Source organism: Myotis myotis, unplaced genomic scaffold (genome assembly GCF_014108235.1).
Source record: "Myotis myotis isolate mMyoMyo1 unplaced genomic scaffold, mMyoMyo1.p scaffold_m19_p_2, whole genome shotgun sequence".
In the NCBI taxonomy this organism is placed as follows: Eukaryota; Metazoa; Chordata; class Mammalia; order Chiroptera; family Vespertilionidae; genus Myotis; species Myotis myotis.
The window spans coordinates 27,699,029-27,718,602 of NW_023416324.1; the positions used below are offsets into that span (position 1 = coordinate 27,699,029).

Consider the following 19,574-nt stretch of genomic DNA (forward strand, 5'->3'; position numbering starts at 1 on the left):
AGTAAGGGCACACGTGGGAAGGCGGCGGAGTGGATGGGGATGGCAGGTGAGAGGCAAGGGTCCCAGCCAAGGCGGCAGCTCTGGCCGGAAGCTCACTCCATGGTCTCAGCTGCTGGCCTGCGCTGGGCCCATTCTCAGGCCTGCATGGGGAATCTAGGGAAGGGTCAGGGGTCAGGTTCCAGGGCTCTAGGGGGTAAGGTGGGAAGAGACATCCATTCTAATAGTCGCCAGAGTGCATAGAGCTGGGCTGTGCCTTCCTGTTCTGAGAGAGAAGAGGGGGCAGAGGAGAGAGGGTGTGCCTGTGTGCTCAGGTGGGGGTAGGACAGCCCTTTCCAGGCTCAGCCAGGGGTGCCAGGAATGGGTGAGGTCTGTGGGCTTGTGTTGGGGGCTCAGCAGGGTATCCTTCCTGTACTTGCAGGGACCTGTCCCTGCAGTGATGGGGCTGTGGGGCCCAGAGGCACTGTCCTGGAACCATGGGCTTCAATCCCCTGCCCTTTGGGCAGGCCCCGAGGCCCCTGGGCTACTTCTCTCAGGCAAAGAGGGTGCAGGACTGTGTGGGAGGAGAGAGGCTCCAGAATGCCCCTGGGCCTGCAGTTGGCACCGAAATGAAAGGAACCCAGGAATCTGAGCTGAAGAGATGACCCTTGGGTTTAGCATAGCTGCTGAGGCCCCAGGGTCCTGTTTCTTACAGGAAAGAGAAAGCAAGGGAGGCCAGGCTCAGGGAAGAGCTTTATTGCTTCCAGGATGGCTGCCCAGGATGGCTGCCGCAGCCTGGGTAAGGTCCTTAAGCCTCACTTCCCTCTGGTCCAGGCTCAAGGCAGAACCCAAGGACCTGGCAGTCCTGCTGAAACCCAGAACAGCTGCCAAGTTGGTCAGTCCAGGCCTGGGCACTGTCCTACGGATCAGTAGCAGCTGGGGAGGGGCCATTCCCTTCGGGCTGGGCCAGGCCTCGCCTCCTGAGCTCCGAGTTCTCTTTGCTCTAGCCCAGGGGCTGTCTTGTTGGCTTAAAGAATGGCTCCGGGGTTTCCCTGTGGACAGTGGGCAGCTGGTATGTGGGAGTATCCCATCTTCTCCTCAAGAAAGGCCAAGCAATGTCATGAGCTGCAGGGGGCTGGCATGAGCTCCCGCCCAGCTCCTTGCAGCTCTTGAGCAGAGTACAGGCTAGTCATGGCACTCCCACTCCACAGGGAGCCTATGGCACCCCCGCCTGGTGGGCCCTCTCTCTGCATGGCAAGTGTACCAAACTCGACATCTCCAACCTTATTTAAAAATAAATTATCCCCACCCCCCACCCCAATTCACAAAATGATAGTACACCAAACACTGATTGGAGAAATAATTCCGGCAGCCGCCTTGCTGCCTAACGTCCACCTCTGGCATGCTGGGCCCGCGGGGCACGGCCAGCGGCCTCCTGGCGCTCTGGCTTCAAGGATCCAGGCTGAGAGTGAGGCCGAGGGCTGGTCTCTGAGCAGACACAGCTCTGGCTGCCCTGCCAAGGCTTCGCCACCCCTGGGGCCACTTGGCACTGTCCTTCTCTGGGTCTCAACACTTCTGTGCCTCTCAGGCAGAGCCAGACCAAGGCCAATGAACTGGGCGGGTGGCGGTGGCTGCTGCCTGCTGGTGGTGGTGCTGGGACCTCCGTGCCACGTGCTGGGCCCATCTCAGATGCCACTGGTTAGGTCAGTGATGACGCGCGCTTTCACCAGCTTCCGCAGAAACTCTTTCTCCCGCTCAATATTGTGTGTCCAGGACTGGGAGGAGAGAGATGGAGAAGCGGTCAGTGGGGCAGCCTTGGTGGCTGCTAGGGCACGGCCCCACTAACAGGTACCTCCCAGGGTTCAGTGCCCTGTTCTGACCACCACCCTCCGACGCTCTGTGCCACAGCTCACCCCCCTCCCTCCCCAGAACTGCCTCTTAACTTCTTGTAACCTTAGGAGATACAGGCTTTCCAACCGTGTTCGCAAAGACCTCAACCCTCCTTGTCCAGCAGCAGGTCTGGGGCACCTAAGTCCTAGGCACCCTGAGGACTGGCAATGTGAGTCACCAGGCCCTGCCCAGGCCTGGGGGTGGACCTGCTGAAAAGAGCCTCTTGGGGTGGCTTAGTCACTCTCTGGCCTGATGCAATCCACTTCTCCGGGCCTGGGGGCCGCTGATGAAACCCTGCCTCTCAGGTCAGAGGAGCCCAGAGGCCACAGGGCAGCGGGCCCATGTCACTGTTAATGTGGAAATTACAGGGAGGATGCTGCCTTCTCCTTGGGTGAGACTGCACCCAGGCTCAGGTTCTTTCCAACCCCAGTCCTCATCAGGAAGCTTTGGTGACTAAGTCTCTCAAAGGAAGAAAAAGGATTAAGTGAATGAATGAACGCCAATAGCCTGGTTTGGGCATTCATCACATCGTCGGGTGCAGAGCTTGTACCCACCCGACTGCTCTGCTGCGTCTGTTGGCACTGAGCCTCACCACAGTGATACCACAGGCGCGAGATCGCGGTGCTGAGACCTTACAGCCCTGTCTGGTCCTTACTCTGATCCAGTAACTCTCTCCAACCTGTCACTATACTCTCTGCCTTCAGCGCGTTGCCCCTGCTGTTGCAGACCCCTAGGTGACGTGCCCTCATTTCTTAGAGATGCAAGCATCTGTCTCACCGCTCTGAAGGCAGGGACAATCTGGCACAGAGCAGGTGCTCAGTATGTGTCGAATGGAATTAGATTTTATAGGTAAGACAATGGAGGCCTGGAGGAATGGCAGGGCCAGGATCCCAGCAAATGGAGACACTCATACAGCTCTTTCCTTACCCACCCCTTCACTACCCCCAGGGAGAAGTAACCAGTCTGACAGATCAGCTTCAAGGGCGCCCCCTGCGAGTCACTGAGGAGTGAAAGGTCAGCAAAGGACTGGGTATTTGATGATATGAAGGAATTATTAATTTTTCGAGGTGTCATCGTGGTACTGTGATAGTAGAAAATAGTCCTTATCTTTTTGAAAAACTTACTGAAATGTTTTTGGCTGAAATGATCTATCTGAGACTTGTTTCCAAATCATCAGTGGGGAGTAAAGGTAAGAGGAAGAAACAGATGAAACAACACTGGCTGTGTGCTGATCACTGGGGGGTGAGGGATGGGGGCAGGGCCAAGTGGCAGCTACATGGAAGTTCGTTCTATCATTCTCTGTGTTGACGTTTGACAGTGTTCACTATAAAAGAGTAAACACGTCTGCCTGGGATGTAGCTCTCTTGCCCAGGCAATGCCACCTCTCGGGTGCTCTCTCAACTCCTCCTCCGGGCAGGCGCACAGATGACCGGAGCCCTCGGCACTGCACTGTCTGCACTGTCTACGGCCCGGGGTGTGATTCTGGTCCCGTGTCCCCAGCCTCACCGGGACCTCTGATTTTGGAGGCAGATGTCCATCCCACTCAGCGGCCACTCTCGGAGAGCCTTCCTCCGGACAGCTCTTTTTCTGTCTGATGTCTGCTCCTCCTCCCTCACCCCGTCACTAAATGTTGGTGCTCCTCGGGTGGCGACTGCCTGCACGTCCCAGTCTACCGTCTCCCTGGGAAATTTCACACACGCCTGGCCTGTGTCTGGACATGCAGTTGTGCTCACAACTCACAGATGTACATTTCCAGCCTGGATTTCTCCGCTGTGTCCGGGTCAGGAGTCTTCATCTCTTGCCTCGACTGCTGGGCAGCCTGCTAACTGGTTTCTATTCCTGCCTTGCACGCCTCGATGTCACACTGCAGCCACAGCAAGGCCACTACCTGCTAATCCTCGGCTTAAAATGCTTCTGCCTCTGTGGCTCCCTCCAGCCTTCAGAGCGAAGCCCAAACTCCTCGCCATGGCAGAGACAGCCCCTCATGATCCAGCGACTGCTTACGTCTACAGTCTCTCAAGTTTACATGGAAGTTCATTATGTTATTCTCTACGTTTATGAATATGTCTGACAGTGTTCACAGTATTTGTGTAAGAGAGCAAATATATAAGTAAACAGACGCCGGGGGCAGGTAAAAGCTGTGAGAAGAGTTTGGAGTGGGTGCCGGCAGGGGACAAAGAAGCAACAAGACACATCAAGAGAGACAGAGCTGGATGACTAATGGAGTCGGGGTAATGAGGAGGCAGGAGCCGCTGGTGAGGGCAAGACGGTTCTGGAACCGACCAGGAGGCGCTTTCCGCTCCTGAATCCCATTCCTGGCAACGGGAGGCCTGGGGAAGACCGTTTCTGATTTCCCATGAGACTCCCAAGTCTTTCTTATAAACTTGAAATAAGCTCCCATTACTTGAGGTAGCCTGAACGAACCGAAAGAGCTGCAGACAGTCCAGATGGTGACTGGGGCCATGGCTGGGGACAGCAGTCTCCTGGAGAACCTGCAGGGTGAGGAGAGGCGGCCTGGGCTGGAGCCCAGGCTGATGCTGGTTCTTAAGGGGTGGACCGCAATCAAGGACACTGAGCCAGAGAACGAGAGAGCCTGGCGAGTGAATCAACACCAGAAGCTACTGACTCAGAAGCCTCAGCAGGAGAGGGTTTCAAAGAGGAAGGAGTGGTCAGCACAAGTGTTTGAGAGACCGGGAAAGGTGGGACTTCCACGTGTCCATCGGATTTGGAGCCTGGAGGTAAGTCACTGGTGACCTTGGTGGGAGTCGTGTCAAGTGAAGGGGCAGCCAGACTGCGCGGGGCGAAAGACCAAGTGGGAGTGAGGAGTGCACAGGGGACACCCAGCAGGAGCCGACAGTCCCCACTGCAGCCGTGTTCTCACGGGAGGGGCAGGGGGCTGGAGAAGGGCGTGCGAGGACCGGGAAGCAGGAATGAGGGCTGGCTGAGATGAGAACTATGACAGAGTTCCTCCAGCAACCCCACACCAGTGCAGGAGCAGAGAAGCTCCTCAACGTGCTAACCCCAGAGGTCCAGGTTCTAGGCTGGGACCAGGGCAAGGCTAGTGGTAGAAGTGAAGGTAGAAGAGGGATTGATTTTCCGCGTGAGCTCTTGCCGTGAGGGAGAGATGCGGGAGATGGCGACAGGCTGGGAGACCTGTAAGGCTTTTTCCACTTTAAGGAGCCTGAGCACATGGATCACCTGGGAGGTAATTCTGGGTTATAACAAGCTTCAGGGCTTGGCCATGGGGAGGGTGGAGGAGGTACAGGGTATCCTGAGACCTGGAGGCAATGTCTGTGGGTTGTCTGAGGGGTCAAGGAGTCCTCTGGGAGAAAGATGACTTGAGGTAGAGAGGGTGGCTCTGAGCTGCTGCCAAGATTAGCGTATGACGGCTGGGGAACTGCAAGGAGGCGGCAGGTGCGGGACCAGGGCAGGGAGCAAGCTGGAGAGGGAAGGTTCAGGAAGGAAACGGGACAGGGTTCTGAGTTCTTGGGGAGGGGCAAGAGGGTGCTTCGTGGTCAGAGGCCCGCAGGCAGGAATGGGCCTCCTTAGCTGGGTAGTGGCACCTTCCTGGAGCTCTGGGCAGCCGGAGCAGCCGCTGGCTCATCTCATCACCATTCACGGTGAACAGTCGGAGCCTGTCCTCAGTGCTGGAAGTGCCCCCCTTGGCCCTGCCCACCCAGCCCCTCACCTCTTTGATGGCTGACATGCGCACGGTCTCATAGTAGTGCAGGGGTGCGTTGGGTGTGCTCATGTCGTAGCCAAAGCCTGCGACTGCCACTTCGTCACAGCCATGCAGCGCCATGGTCACGGCCACACTGCCCAGGGTCGGGATGTTCTGCAGGAGGGACAGGTGCAGAGTTCAGCTGGAGGGCTGGGCGAGGCTGAGATCCTCAGTTAAGCTCCCCAGAGCTGAGCTCCATTCCTGAGGACTGGACCCCCGCCGCCGCTCCGTTCCTCCTCCCACCCCCCACCCCGTCCGTCTGTCCTTTCTTCCCGAGGTCCTTCTGACCCAGTTCCCCACCCTCTCCTGGCCTAGCCTCTCACCCCGCGGCCCATGAGGCCATTGTTGAAGGGCAGTCCGATGAGGGTGAAGGCAGCTTCCTGGATGAAATACGGGTTGAGGATACGAATCTCAGGGGGCTCCTTGGGCACTCGAGTGGCCACAGATTTCCAGAAGCCGTCCGATGCACTCTGTGGACACAGCACAGCTGGACGTGAGCTGGGCACACAGCCGTGAGGGGACAGTGTGAGTGGCAGGACTCACAGTGTTTACAGGCAAAGGCAAATGAGAAACGAGGTGGGGGCGTGACGTGTACTGGAGGACCCGGGGCAGGTGGGATAAACACAGCGGGGAGAGGGAGGACGTGGTGTGTGCTGGGGACGCAGAATGTGTGAGAGACAAGGGTGTGTGGTGGGAACAGTGAGCAAACAGTGGTGCCACAGTGTGTAATGAGGGTCCAGAGTGAGCTGCATGGCCGAGCAGAGGGTGTGGGACGCTCAGGTGAGCTGCTCTGCCCGAGGGGGTTCTTGGGTCATCAGGAAGACCCAACGGCCCAGCTGGCCCCCACCCTGCGCAGCTACTAGGGGCCCAGGAGGAGCCTGCCCTCTCTCTCCTATCTGCTCTGCTGGGCTCGCCTCCTTTCCCTTGTGTTGTCTCTCCTGGCTCTCAGCCAACTGTTCTAAAGTGAACCTGAAAAATAAAGACAGAACGTCAGCTAGTACGGGACCCAGAACAACACTCCAGGCCCAGTCCTGCCACCGACCAGAGCTGGTGGTCACGTGGCAAGCTCTCTGAGCTTCAGTTCCCGTAGCTGCAGGATGGGACCATTCTTCCCTCCGTGATCTCAGGACCATACAGGACCGGCTTCCGCTCTGAAACCTGACATCCTGTGTGCAGTCCAGGGCCACCCCTTCCCCTCCTCACTCTCCCTCCCTCTAGTCCTCAGCCCTGCCTTTCTGTTCAAGACCCTGAAGCATACACTTCAGCTACCCTCTCATGAGTCAACTCCCTGCCCCCTGCCTCCCTATTGCCCCAGCCCAGGAAAGCCCTGAACTTGGCATCGGCTCTTTACCACCCTTACAGCTGGGCTCCTGAGTACTGCTGGAGGAACTCACAGACCGGCCCTCAGACTGGAGGCATCGCCACGCCAGGGGCTCCAGCCTGTTATTCGCAGGGAGTTTGTTATTTGCCTAGAAAACCTAAAAGAATCAATAAACTTAATGGGTAAAATAATTTAGTAATAGGATCTGTACTCCAATAGGAAAGTCACTAGATATAATATAAAAGAGATCCCATTTGCAATCCGAACAAAAAAATAATCAAATACTGATCAATAAACTTAAGTCTGTGGGATCTGTAGTAAAAAGGAAAAAAAAAAAAAGCTGCAATCCTTTGAGAGATCTAAAAAATTACTTGAAAAAAAATGGGAGACAAGCCATATCTTGGATGAGAAGGCTGAACATTAACACAATGCCACTTCCTCCCAGATTAAAGTAGGCTTAACTTAATTCTAAGAAAAATCCCAACAGGATTTCTTTTTTGAAATGTACCAAAAGGATTCTAAAAACCCATCCAAATATTTAACAGATAAACTTAAAAGTTAGATATGGAGTATATTATAAGTCTGCAACGATTAAAGCACGGACAGATGTCTAAGAATCAACACAAAGATCGATGAGCCAAGACAGCCCAGAAGCAGGTCAGTCTGCATGCCCGCGCTTAGGTGATATGAAGGGAAGCTGCACCGTCGGCGGGAACAAGGCGACTTTCTCAGCAAGTGACATTTGAAAATCTGCTACTTAGGAAAAAAAGAGCCACTCACTGCCTCTCCTGCTAAAAGGAAAAGGAAAAGGAAATTTAGCTGCATATTTTATCACTGAGCTTCTTAAACACTACTGCAATGTTAGAAATGAAGAAGAAGGTCAATGAATTCTGACTTTGTAAACACTTTTAGTGCTTTGGTTCATAAAAAATATAGTATGCAAAATTAGGAAGGAAACAAAGAAGTGGGAAATATTGTCATAAATAATACATATTTAAAAAATTCATAAAAAGTCAACGAGACCCCCCAAAATGGGAAAAGAACATAAAATAAGGTTAGTAAGCATGAAAAACTCATTAGTGATAAAAATGCAAATTTGTGTAACCAGATACTATTTTTATCCTCTAAAATACAGGGTGTGGCAAAAGTTTACAGTTGTTTGTATGGAAAATACAATAATTAACAAATGCTAATACAAGAATAAACTGTTTTGTGTGCTCACAATTGTAAACCTGCTTTTGCCCCACCCTGTGTGTGTGTGTGCGTGCGCGCGCGCCTCTCAGCTTGCAGTGCTGAGTTGAGGTAGAACTCGCCTACACTGCAATCTGAATATGAAACAAAAGCTTCAAGGCTGTTCATACTGATGACTGCGTGGAGAAGACCTCTGTAAAAAGCTGTTTAATACAGGGTTATTTATAAGAGTGAAAAACCTGAAAAAAATACAGAAGTGTGTAACGGAGATTTGGTTAAACAATACATCTCTCGAAATAAATGTTAGACATCAAATGTATGTTTCCTAAGGATTCTGTCACGGGGATGTACATAACGTATTTAACGTATTTCCCCACATCTGCTCCTGCTCCTCCTGTGCTCCCTCCAATGAACCAGAAACCTCAGGTTCGACTTCAGAGTCTTCATCTCCCCAGCCCACTCTGTCCCACTGGTCATCTAGTTCTTTTGATTTTATCTTCTGAGAACGCCACAGACCCACCCCTTCCTCCCACACACACTGCTTCATGGAAATCCGGGTCTCATCATCTTCCAATGGGACTACCCTAACAGCTGGCCATTTACAGCATCCGTGTTGTTGCCTGCTCAGAGCCCAGAGTCGAGTACAGTGACTGGAACATACAGTAATTGTTAAATTCCATCCATTTAGTGAACGAACATGTAATGAGTGCCTGGATGGGCTGCCTCTGCCTCGAAACCACTGTCCTCTCTCTGCCAGATGCTCGTTCTATGTACAAAGCAGATCGCATCGCCACTGCCCACAGACCTGAGCTTTCCAGCCAGTAAGCCGTCTGCCCCCCGTTTCCATTCCACCCACCTGAGGTCCCCACCTGCTAACTCACGACTCCATGCATTTGCTGTGCTGCTCCTTCTGTCTCCAATGGCCTTCCCACATCTATCCACCTCATCCCACCCACTTTTTTAAGACTCAGCATATCCTTCTTCCTCATGTCTTTCCTGGCCCCATTCCTCCCAAGGCATAAATGACCTCTACCCTTTGGGAGGTGATAGAATATAGAGTTATATCTGCTATGGTTTGAAGGTAACCCTCCTCCCCCTAAATCCCCAAAGTCAAGGTGGTGGTATTAGGAGGTGAGCCTTTAGGAAGTGATTAGTTCATGAGGGGGGAGCCCTCATGAGTGGGATCCATGCCCTTATAAATGAGGTCCCAGAGGGATCCCTTGCCCCTTCCACCAAGTGAGGACATACCAAAAAGAAGGCAGTCTAGGAACCAGGCAGCCCTCAGCAAATACCAGCTCTGCCAGCGCCAGGATCCTGGACTTCCCAGTCTCCAAAAGGGTGGACACAAATGTCTGTTGTTTATATGCCACCCAGGCTGTGGTGTTTTGTTATAGGAGCCTGAACAGACTGGAGGCAGCTTCAGCTCTAGTTCCTCACTGTGGGGAGACCCTGGGCAAGGAGCTCACCATTTCCTCTGGGTAAGCCAGGATACTATCAGGGTTTATCTTACGGTCTGTTGTGGGAATTAGGTAATTCGCGCTGAGTGCCAGCTCACAGCCACCCGATCGGCTGTTTTCATCACCGTCGTTAGTGGTGTATCGCGACCCTAAGCCATGCAGGGCCGAGGGTCACACCTGATCCATGTCTGTAGCCCAGCACAGCCCCTGGCCGTGAGTGTTAAGGGGGCATGAAGTCCCTCTGAGGCTCCTCCATTGCTCTCAGCAGCAACAAAGAGCTCCCCACTGGTCAGGACTCCTTCGGCTTATCTTCCACTGCCTTCTGTGGGCTGACTCTGCTCCAGCCACACCGCCCATGTCTCCCCACCTCTGTGGCAACATCTCGTTCTCTGGTCAAGTCTATCTGTCCTCCCAGCGCAGGCTCTTGGAGCAGCTTCCCTGTGTCCCAGCACCTGTGAGACTGAGGGCAGCCTCCAGTCCGTCTTGCTCCCGTGTCTCCCTGTGTCCAGGAGAGGTGCGTGTGCAAGGGGGTAAAGATAGGGACACCAGGACCCAGTAGGAAAGGGGAGGGTAGAGAAACGGCCTAGATCTGATACAGAGCTGGGGAGAAGCCCCTCCTGGGAGGCCCAGATGTGGACCGAAAGGAATGGCAGGTGCCAGCCTGTGCCAGGTGAGGCACAGCCCCTGTCCCCTCTCCAGGGCCTGGCAGGCCCCAACAGTGCCCCACCTGGGGTTCCTGCCCATGCGTGCCCCACACACACCTGAGGAGGAAAAAGCGCAGGGGCTGCTTGGGAGGGGGAGGGAGAGCCAGGAATGGGCACAGCTGGGGGTGTGCCAGGCTCCAGGCTAGTTTTCACAGACATTATTTACATCTCATCAACCTTCACCAACTTCACAGGTACGGACTCAAGATGAAGCAATATGTTCAAGGTGATGCAAGGGCTATGCCAAGATTCAAACACAGCGTCCTGACTCCAAGATGGGTGTTCTTTCTGCCATAACATACGTTATCGTCACTGCTGTTCCCCCCTCAGAAGTCGAAGGTAAGGGTCCCACACTCCGTTTCACAGAGGAGACCTGCCCACGATGCACATACAGCTGGAGAATCAGAGCTGGATCCAACCTCAGAACCTGGGTATTTCCGTGACGTGAGATGCCATCTCTGAAACCATGTCTCTCGGCTTTTCCCAAGCGCCGAAAGTCCCGGATGTAACCACCATGTGAAACTGTAGGAGGTTACACTCTGAGAATCTGACAAAAGCTTCAGTGGGAAGGGTAGACCTTCTGCCTCTCCCACCCTCACCTGTTCCTGGGCAGGGAGTATGTGGAGGCAGAGCCTGACCCCTGGGAGCAGCATCCTGGTCTCTGCCTCGTTGGGTCTCAAGCCCCAGTCAGCCTGCATTGGAGCAGTGGGAACTGGCGCAATGAACAGCCCAGGGCTTCTATTTTATTTTCCCCAACTGTCACTGTCCTGAGGCAGAGCCCCTTGAGGAATTTAAGGGAAAGTAGGACCACAATATGATTTGGGCATTTCCGTGTTTCCCCAGCCATAAAAAAAAAAATAAAAAATAAATCAAGTACTAACAAAACCTCAGTCTGTCTCCTATAAGAAAAGCTATGGCTTCTCTTTTCAGAAACACACACAGGCACACACACATTACAGTGTGCACCCTACTGTAGAAGGTGACAGAATCCCCGAAGTCAAGGGCATCAGCTAACTTGAGATTAAGAATCTCTGGTATGGGGCGAGAAGAGACGGGAACCCTGAACAGAATCCTGTCAACACCACCATGTAAGGGGCAGGTTGACACAGAGGGGCCAATAGAGGAGACTGAGGACAAACAGAGAGAGAGAGGTCAGAGGCACTGGGGAGTGTATGGTGCAGGGGAGACCATGGGTCCTGGAGTCTGGAAAGCCTGGGTCACACCTGGATCCCACATCTGTGTGACCTGGGCACGTCCTGTAATTTCTTGAGGCTTCATGTTCCTCATACATAACAGGAATGACAAGACCTACTTCCCAGACAGTTGTGAAGATTACATACCACATTTGGCACATAGTAAGAGCTCAATAAATCATACCTATGATGGTCATGAGTGAGTGTCACAGAAGCCAAGAGAGTGAAGCGGAGGGTGTGGTTGGCGATGCCAGGTGCCAGTAGGCGGCCAGTCCACAAACAGACATATTCAAATGGGGAGCCAGATTCTCCCTCTGGGCCCCTGCGGGGGCGGTGGGCACTGGAGGCCTTCCTGCTGCTGGGCCACACTGCCCAGCCTGCCCCTAGGACACAGTCCTGCCCCAGAAGGCCTCATCAGATATGGCCCAAGGCCTCTCACATCTCATTCCCTTGACCCACAGGACATAGCACAGAGGCCTGTAAAGCCTCCAGTGACATTGGCCCGGGATGGTCAAACCCCTCCTCAAGTCCAGCTGTGGACTGCATTCTTTGTTGAATCCCTCCTCCTTCAGGAATGTCCCTGCCTCAGTCAAGTCTGGACCCAGCTCATCTGTGTGCAGCCGCCAGCCTCCTGCTGATGCAACTTGTTCTGCTCTTGTCAGAACAGCCGGGAGCAATGGGGGAAGGCATCTGGGAAGAGAGCGCCTTCCCAGCCAGGCACTGCAGCGTTGCCCTGGCCCCCGCAGGCTATTCTGCAGCCTCTTCCTCCTGCTGTTAGAAGAAGCCGTCTCAGGGCCACCAGGGCTGGTTCCTGCAGCCACAAGTAGGGCAGATGGGTTTGCTCCTTCTGCTCCCTGCTGCTCACACCTCAGGCCAGGTCCCCAACTCTCACCCTCGCAGCCACCAGTCCTCCCTGCCTCCATCATGCCTTCCTTCAATTCCTTCACTTCCCTACACAAATCTGATCTTGACCTTCTCAGGGCTAAAATCTTCCATGGCTTTCCACTGCCCACTGAGACAGCTTGTCTGAATAATTAAAAGTGTAGGTCTGGCATGGCCGGTGTGAGTGGTTGAGTGTTGACCTATGAAGTAGGAGGTCACGATTTGATCCCCGGTCAGGGCATATGCCCGGGTTGTGGACAGGATCCCCAGTGTGGGGCGTGCAAGAGGCAGCCAATCAATGATTTTCTCTCACCATTTATATTTCTCTCTCTCTCTCTTCCTCTCTGAAATTAAAAAAAAGAAAAAAAAAGAGTGTATGTCTGGTTTCTGTTTTCCTTACTCCAAAGGAGATGTAGTCCAGTAGAAAAGACAGGGTTGTGTAGAAATATCTCAGTACATGGTATGATTATGATGAAGTGAGAAAGAAATAAAGATAGGATTAAATATCTGCTATAATTATTTAAAATATATACATATAAGACATATCCAAAAATGTTCACATGCATAGCACATGAATGGAAGGAGAGCCAGGTAACATACTAAGAGAAATATAAGCAAAATGAAGAAGAGCTCTAAAAGAAGGCTACTTACAGATGTAAATGTTTCAGGGCTAAGGATTAACCTGGATCAACCAATCTACAAATACACGAGTGCTTGTTACATATAAGCCACTTACTTTTTGTACAAATATATGCTACTAGAGGCCCAGTGCACGAAATTTGTGCACGTGCATGCGTGTGCGTGCGTGTGCGTGTGTGGTCCCTCAGCCCAGCTTGTGCCCTCTCGCAGTCTGGGAGCCCTCAGGGGATGTCCGACTGATGGCTTAGCACTGCCACGGAGGCAGAAGAGGCTCCTGCCAGTGCCGCTGCGCTCGCCAGTCATGAGCCTGGCTTCTGACCACCTGTGGGAGCGCACTGACCACCAGGGGGTAGCTCCTGTGTTGAGCATCTGCCCCCTGGTGGTCAGTGCGAGTCATGGCAACCGGCTGTTCCGTTGTCCGATTTGCATATTAGCCTTTTATTATATAGGATAATATTGTAAACAATGAACAACCCTCAAAACATGGATTGCAATAATATAAAAAGAGACCTTTAAGAATGTCTTGTCCAGTCTTCTCCTAAAGAAACGAAGGCCCAATAGGCTTGCTTCATTAAGAAACCTATTTCCTATGAGGGAGCTAGCCACCATTTCCCCCCTAACAACTCAGGCTGGAGTCCTCATTCTCCTTTGACCTTTCCCTTTCCCTCGTCCCCGGGAACCAAGCAAATACCCATCTGTGGCTATGGCATCTGGTGGACCCATCCCACACTGTACCCTTCCCACCATAACGCTTGCTGTCAGCCCACCTCTGGCTGCAGATCAGGCTGCCCCAGTAATTATTTTTGAACCCTGATGTCCTAACTGCTAATTCTGTGTCCCTTGGCAAGTTCTTGCCCCTTCCTAAGTCTCATTATCCTCATCTACAAAATGCAGGAAATAAGACTAGTTAATTTGTACCCCGCAGTGCGTGTGTGCTATGACAATTAGAAGTCAGGCACATAATACGTTTGGCACAAAGTTAGCTCCTTAGCTTCTGCTATCATTGGTCCTCAAGATAAAGTCCAAGCTCACTGATGTGGCTTTGGCTTGTAAGAACCTCCACTGTCTGTTCCCTGCCTACCCAGACTCATCTCCAGCCTTCACTCCCACATCCATGTAGGCTCATCCTCAATATTTGTGCAGCCAGGGGCAAAATTACAAATATAAGTCCATGTATCACATTTTAGACTCTAAAATATTTGAAAGTCACAAATCAAGGTATCAAACTGGTAAATGAAATGTATTCTATCCTCCCTGAAAAACGACCTGGAAGGCCAGGTCTGAATTTAAACTTCTGCCTCTGAGAGATCTGTGCTGGACCACGGTGGTGTATGGAGAGCGAGGCCCAGCCTGCCTCCCTTCTGTTTCCCTTCTTGGTCCCAGCCCACACATGACAAGTACTGTGCATGTGTGTGTGGACTGCCCAGCCCGCACATCCAAGTGCTACTCACAGCCTCTGCAAACAGCCTTCCTTGGGCTGAGGGAGGTGCATTCTGCCCTCAGGGGGATGGAAATGAACTTGGTACTGGCTGTGAGGGCAAGAAATTCTAAGGTCTCTAGAACCTGGTAATAGTCTAGCAAGAGAGGGTGGGTGGGCCTGGAGCGGCCATTTCCCTGTTGACCCTGCACGTTCCTCTTCACTCCATGGCAGAGAGTGTGGTGGAGAGGCAGGCGCCCTCATTGCCCAGGTCTCAGGGCAGTACTGCAGCCATGCTACCCAGCAGTTATACTCAATTATTTCTAATTCACTAAATCTACCGCTTATTGCCAAAGCTGTTCTCTGTGCCTGAAACTTCATCATCATCTGGCCAACCACTACAAGAAACTGGGGCAAGCAGCTTGATAGGGATCAGGGCTTACGTAAGTGTCCTGGAGCCCAAAAGTGGGTGCCTGCACCTCTGGAGCGGGGTGGCATGTGCTACTCTGTGCCAGGCGCTGCTGATCTCACTTCCACGCTCACCCCTGGGCCCTGTGGCTGGCATTCCGCCCAGTGGGCAGGCAGCGCTTGCCTTGCTGAATCTCACGTCTCTGAAGGTGATCGTCATCTGCAGATGAGCACCGTCTCGTGCACGATCGCACTCACTCCTTACCGTGGTGCAATGGGGAGCCACTCAGGGAAGCGTTTACTCTCCCCATTGTTCAGCAGGAGAAAATGAACCTCAAAGATGTGGGCTGAGGCAGAGCAAGAGACTGGTTTCTGTTTTCAATACTGATTCTAGCCCCAGCCGGTTTGGCTCCGTGGATAGAGCGTCAGCCTGTGGACCAAAGGGTCCTGGGTTCCATTCTGGTCAAGGGCACGTACGTCGGTTGCAGTCTCCTTCCCTGGTTGGGGTGTATGTAGGAAGCAACCAAGCGATGTGTTTCTCTCACATCAATATTTCTGTCTTTCCCCCTCTCTTCCACTCTCTCTAAAAACCAATGGGAAAAATATCCTTGCGTGAGGATTAAAAAAAAAATAAAAAATATATTAAGTAAAAATCAATAAAAACTGCCGGAAGCCGGTCCATCCTTGCTGCTTGACACAGTCGCTGCAGGAAAGAAACATCTGCACAGCATATGTTTCAAGGGACCTGGCGTTTATAGCATACTGTTCTTAATATGTTTGCTCCCCTTAGCGCTGTGTGTTTTAACCAAGGTCACCTCTCCAAGAAAGGTTGTTTCCCCAGGTAGGAATTTTTCCCTGAAGTCAGGGAGGGGATGCCTCTCCTAGAAAGGTTGTTTCCCCAGGTAGGAATTTTTCCCTGAAGTCAGGGAGGGGATGAAACTCCTTAACTAAGTGCCAGGCGGGTAGTTAATCACTACAAACAATCATGCTTAAGCTACATAATCTTTACTCCCTGGAATGGAGATAAGAAACGCCCTAACCTTTGTAATAGAAATTGACAGGATTAAAATCAACTGGTATAAATACGGATGTAACAAGACAATAAACAGCAGAACTTCGCTGGAGATCCAGACCAGAACTTGGCTGGAGATCCTGGCTGGAGATCCTGGCTAGGCTGCTGATCAACTGAACACTGTCTCCGTGTCCTTCCTTCTTCGCCGACTCCGTCTACACCTTTGGGGACCCCTGGACCCGCTGGGGTTGGACCCCGGCATCTGGCGCCCTAACAGGGTTCCCTTAGGTAAGTCCCCCCGTACTTGGGACGGATAGGACTGCACCGTAGGGTGCTTCAGACCCCCCCTATAGAGGATAAGTAGGGTAAGCGGGTAGTTAGTACAGAACTTAGATTGACAAGATGGGTCATACTGAGTCTAAAGAAAAAAGACTCTGTATTAATCTTTTAACCCATATGCTTACTAGCAGAATTGGAGTTGAGGTTTTTCCCAGTGAGACAGAAAGTTTTATAGAAGAAGTATGTCAATGGCTTCCAGAGGATGGAACTGTTAATTTAAAAACTTGGGTTGAAGTAGGAAAGCAATTAAAGAAACACCATGAATCTGACAAGGTCCTGCCATGTTTCTTTTCCCTCTGGGATTCAATCTGTGACACCTTGGCACCAGAGGCAAAAACGGTTGAACTTTCTCAAAATTTAAATAGTCCCTCGGCTCCACCCAGAGAGGATACATCATCATTGTCTCCAGCTCAATCTAAAAGCAATTTAGCTATGCCTAGTGATCGGGAGGAGAATAAATATCATAAACATGACCATTGGTCCTTTCCAGGCAGTAGAGAGGAGAATGGCCCTCCCATTCAAAACAGGCTCCCCAAATTAGAAAGGAAGCCTAAACCAGGTCCTGTGGCTCCTATGAGCTCCATGTCTAAATTTCAAAGGGCCATAAGAGAAGCTGAAGCTAATGGAGATCTTGAATTCTCACTCTGCTTCCCAGTTACATATGAGAATGAGTCTGGTGGGAATAGAAACCCCACCTTGGAGCCTATACCTTACAAAGTACTTAAAGAATTAAAATTGGCCTGCTCTGAATATGGACCTCTAGCTCCTTACACACAAACCTTGGTAGAAACCCTAGCCAGTAAATGGATGACTCCTTATGATTGGTCACAGGTTTGTAAATCCTGTCTCTCAGGAGGCGATTACTTATTATGGAAAACTGAATATGAAGATCTTGCTAAGAAAGCTGTAGCCACTAGCGAAAAAACCAGAAAAGGAATAACCCTAGACATGATATTAGGAGAAGGTGATTTTAACACGGCTGAGGAGCAAATGAATATGCCCACAGAGGCACTTACCAAAGTAACCAGTTGTGCAGTAAGTGCCTGGAAATCCCTACCTTATACAGCAGGAGAAACAACCACCCTTACAGAGGTTAAACAGAAGGTCGAGGAACCATATCAGGATTTCCTTTCTCGCCTCATACAGGCAGTCAAGAGAGTAATCAATAACAAAGAGGCAGCCGATATCCTAATCAAACAACTGGCTTTTGAAAATGCTAATAATACCTGTCAGGCTTTATTAAGGCTGATTCGCAGAACAGGAACTATAAATGATTTTATAAAACAGTGTGCTGATGTAAGTCCAGCATTTATACAGGGTGTAGCTATAGCTGCAGCTCTCAAAGGGGAGACATACCCTCAATATGTACAGGGTATAGGACAAGCCAGCAATAATACAGGTAATAAAAGAAATATGAACTGCTACTCTTGTGGCTTATCTGGGCACTTTAGCAGAGAATGCCCAAATAAAAATAATAATACTCAGGCCAGATGGCAAGCTCCTCGACAGCCTGGAAATACATTAGGGAATAATATTAATCCTCCAAAAACCGTTTGTCCCCGATGTCAGAAAGGATTCCATTGGGCAAAGGAATGTAGATCAAAATACCATAAAAATGGTCGGCCTTTAAACTCTACAAATAGCTCCCAAGGAGGTTATATCCCATCACCTCAATCGGGAAACTTGAGAAGGGGCCAGCCCCAGGCCCCTGCAATAATAGGGGCATCAACCTTCAACCCCTTTGCAAATTTCGATCAGTCAGTGACCTCTTCAGGGCAACCCCAGGCAGTGCAGGATTGGACCTCCACTCAACCACCCATGCAGTACTAACCCCAGACTCGCCAGTAGCAGCCATTCCTACAGGAGTGTCTGGGCCACTGCCTGAGGGAACTGTAGGTTTAATATTAGGACGGAGCTCTACCTCGTTACAGGGGATCTTAGTCATCCCAGGAGTTGTTGATGCAGACTACACAGGAGAAATACAGATTTTACTTTCCCCACCCACCACAACTATACAGATTCAGCCCAACCAGAGAATTGCCCAATTAATCCTGTTACCAATACATAAAATAGGGACAGCTGTTACCCAGGAAGCTAGAGGGGCCGGAGGCTTTGGATCTAGTGATGCAGCATTTTGGATACAAGAAATCCATGCTACTAGACCTACAAAAATTTTACAAATTCAGGGAAAACCAATTGAAGGTCTATTGGATACAGGAGCAGATGTTTCCTGCATAGCAGAAAAGGATTGGCCCTCTTCATGGCCCACGCACACCACCTCCACTTCCCTAGTAGGACTAGGCAAGGCATCTAATGTAAAAAAGAGTTCTCAGATTCTAACTTGGACTGATGAAGATCAACATTCAGGAACATTCTGTCCCTATGTAATTACGACTATCCCCTTTACATTATGGGGAAGAGATATCTTGTCTCAAATGGGAGTTGTATTATATAGCCCCAGTGATAGAGTAACATCACAGATGCTAGACACGAGATTTAATCCAGGAAAGGGATTAGGAAAGGAAAGTAATACCTCACACTCCTCGACAGGATCTGTAATTGGGGCCATTGCCCTTAGGACTGCTGATCCCATAGTCTGGAAATCGTCACAACCAGTATGGGTTGAGCAATGGCCCTTAACATCTGAGAAAATATCAGCAGCCCGACAATTAATTGATCAGCAATTAGCAGAGGGACATATAGAGCCATCAAATAGTCCCTGGAACACACCCATATTTGTAATAAGAAAGAAATCAGGCAAGTGGAGACTTTTGCAAGATCTAAGAGCCATAAATGCCACCATGGAAGATATGGGCTCCTTACAACCTGGATTGCCCTCCCCTGTGGCAATTCCACAGGAGTATTGTGTTGTTGTTATTGACTTACAGGATTGTTTTTTCACTATACCTCTTCACCCGGCTGATTGTCAAAGATTTGCATTCAGCATACCATCAGAAAACTTTAAACAGCCTTATCAGAGATATCAATGGAAGGTTCTCCCACAAGGGATGAAAAATAGTCCTACATTATGTCAAAAGTTTGTAGATCAGGCATTGCAAGGTATTAGAAAGAAATTTTCAGATCTATATCTTATTCATTACATGGATGATATTTTACTAGCTCATAAAGATCGGGCTACTTTACAGTAAATTCTTACTCAGACCATCCTTGCTTTAGAAGAACATGGTCTAAAAATAGCCCCAGAAAAGATTCAGACTGAACCTTCTTTTTCCTACTTAGGCAGAATATTACATACCTCTACTATCACCCATCAGCCTTTACAATTAAGAAAAGATCATTTAAACATATTGAATGATTATCAGAAACTATTAGGTGATATCAACTGGGTCAGGCCATATCTAAAAATAACCACTCTTGACTTAAAACCTCTATTTGACATTTTAAAGGGAGATTCTAACCCTAA

General features: G+C 50.7%; 1 protein-coding gene across 4 annotated transcripts in view; it reads right to left on the reverse strand.

The window, feature by feature from the left end:
- Positions 1–717: 717 nt before the first annotated feature.
- Positions 718–19,574, reverse strand: part of ST3GAL3 (ST3 beta-galactoside alpha-2,3-sialyltransferase 3) — a 182,264-nt gene continuing 163,407 nt past the window's right edge. For all 4 annotated transcript variants that reach the window (XM_036347768.1, XM_036347769.1, XM_036347767.1 and 1 more), the window contains 3 exons: positions 5,911–6,057; positions 5,555–5,701; positions 718–1,751 (listed from right to left, as the gene is read on the reverse strand). In XM_036347768.1, coding sequence (XP_036203661.1) covers positions 1,662–1,751; positions 5,555–5,701; positions 5,911–6,057 — 384 coding nt within the window. In that variant the 3' untranslated portion in view covers positions 718–1,661. The remainder of the gene's footprint in view (positions 1,752–5,554; positions 5,702–5,910; positions 6,058–19,574) is intronic.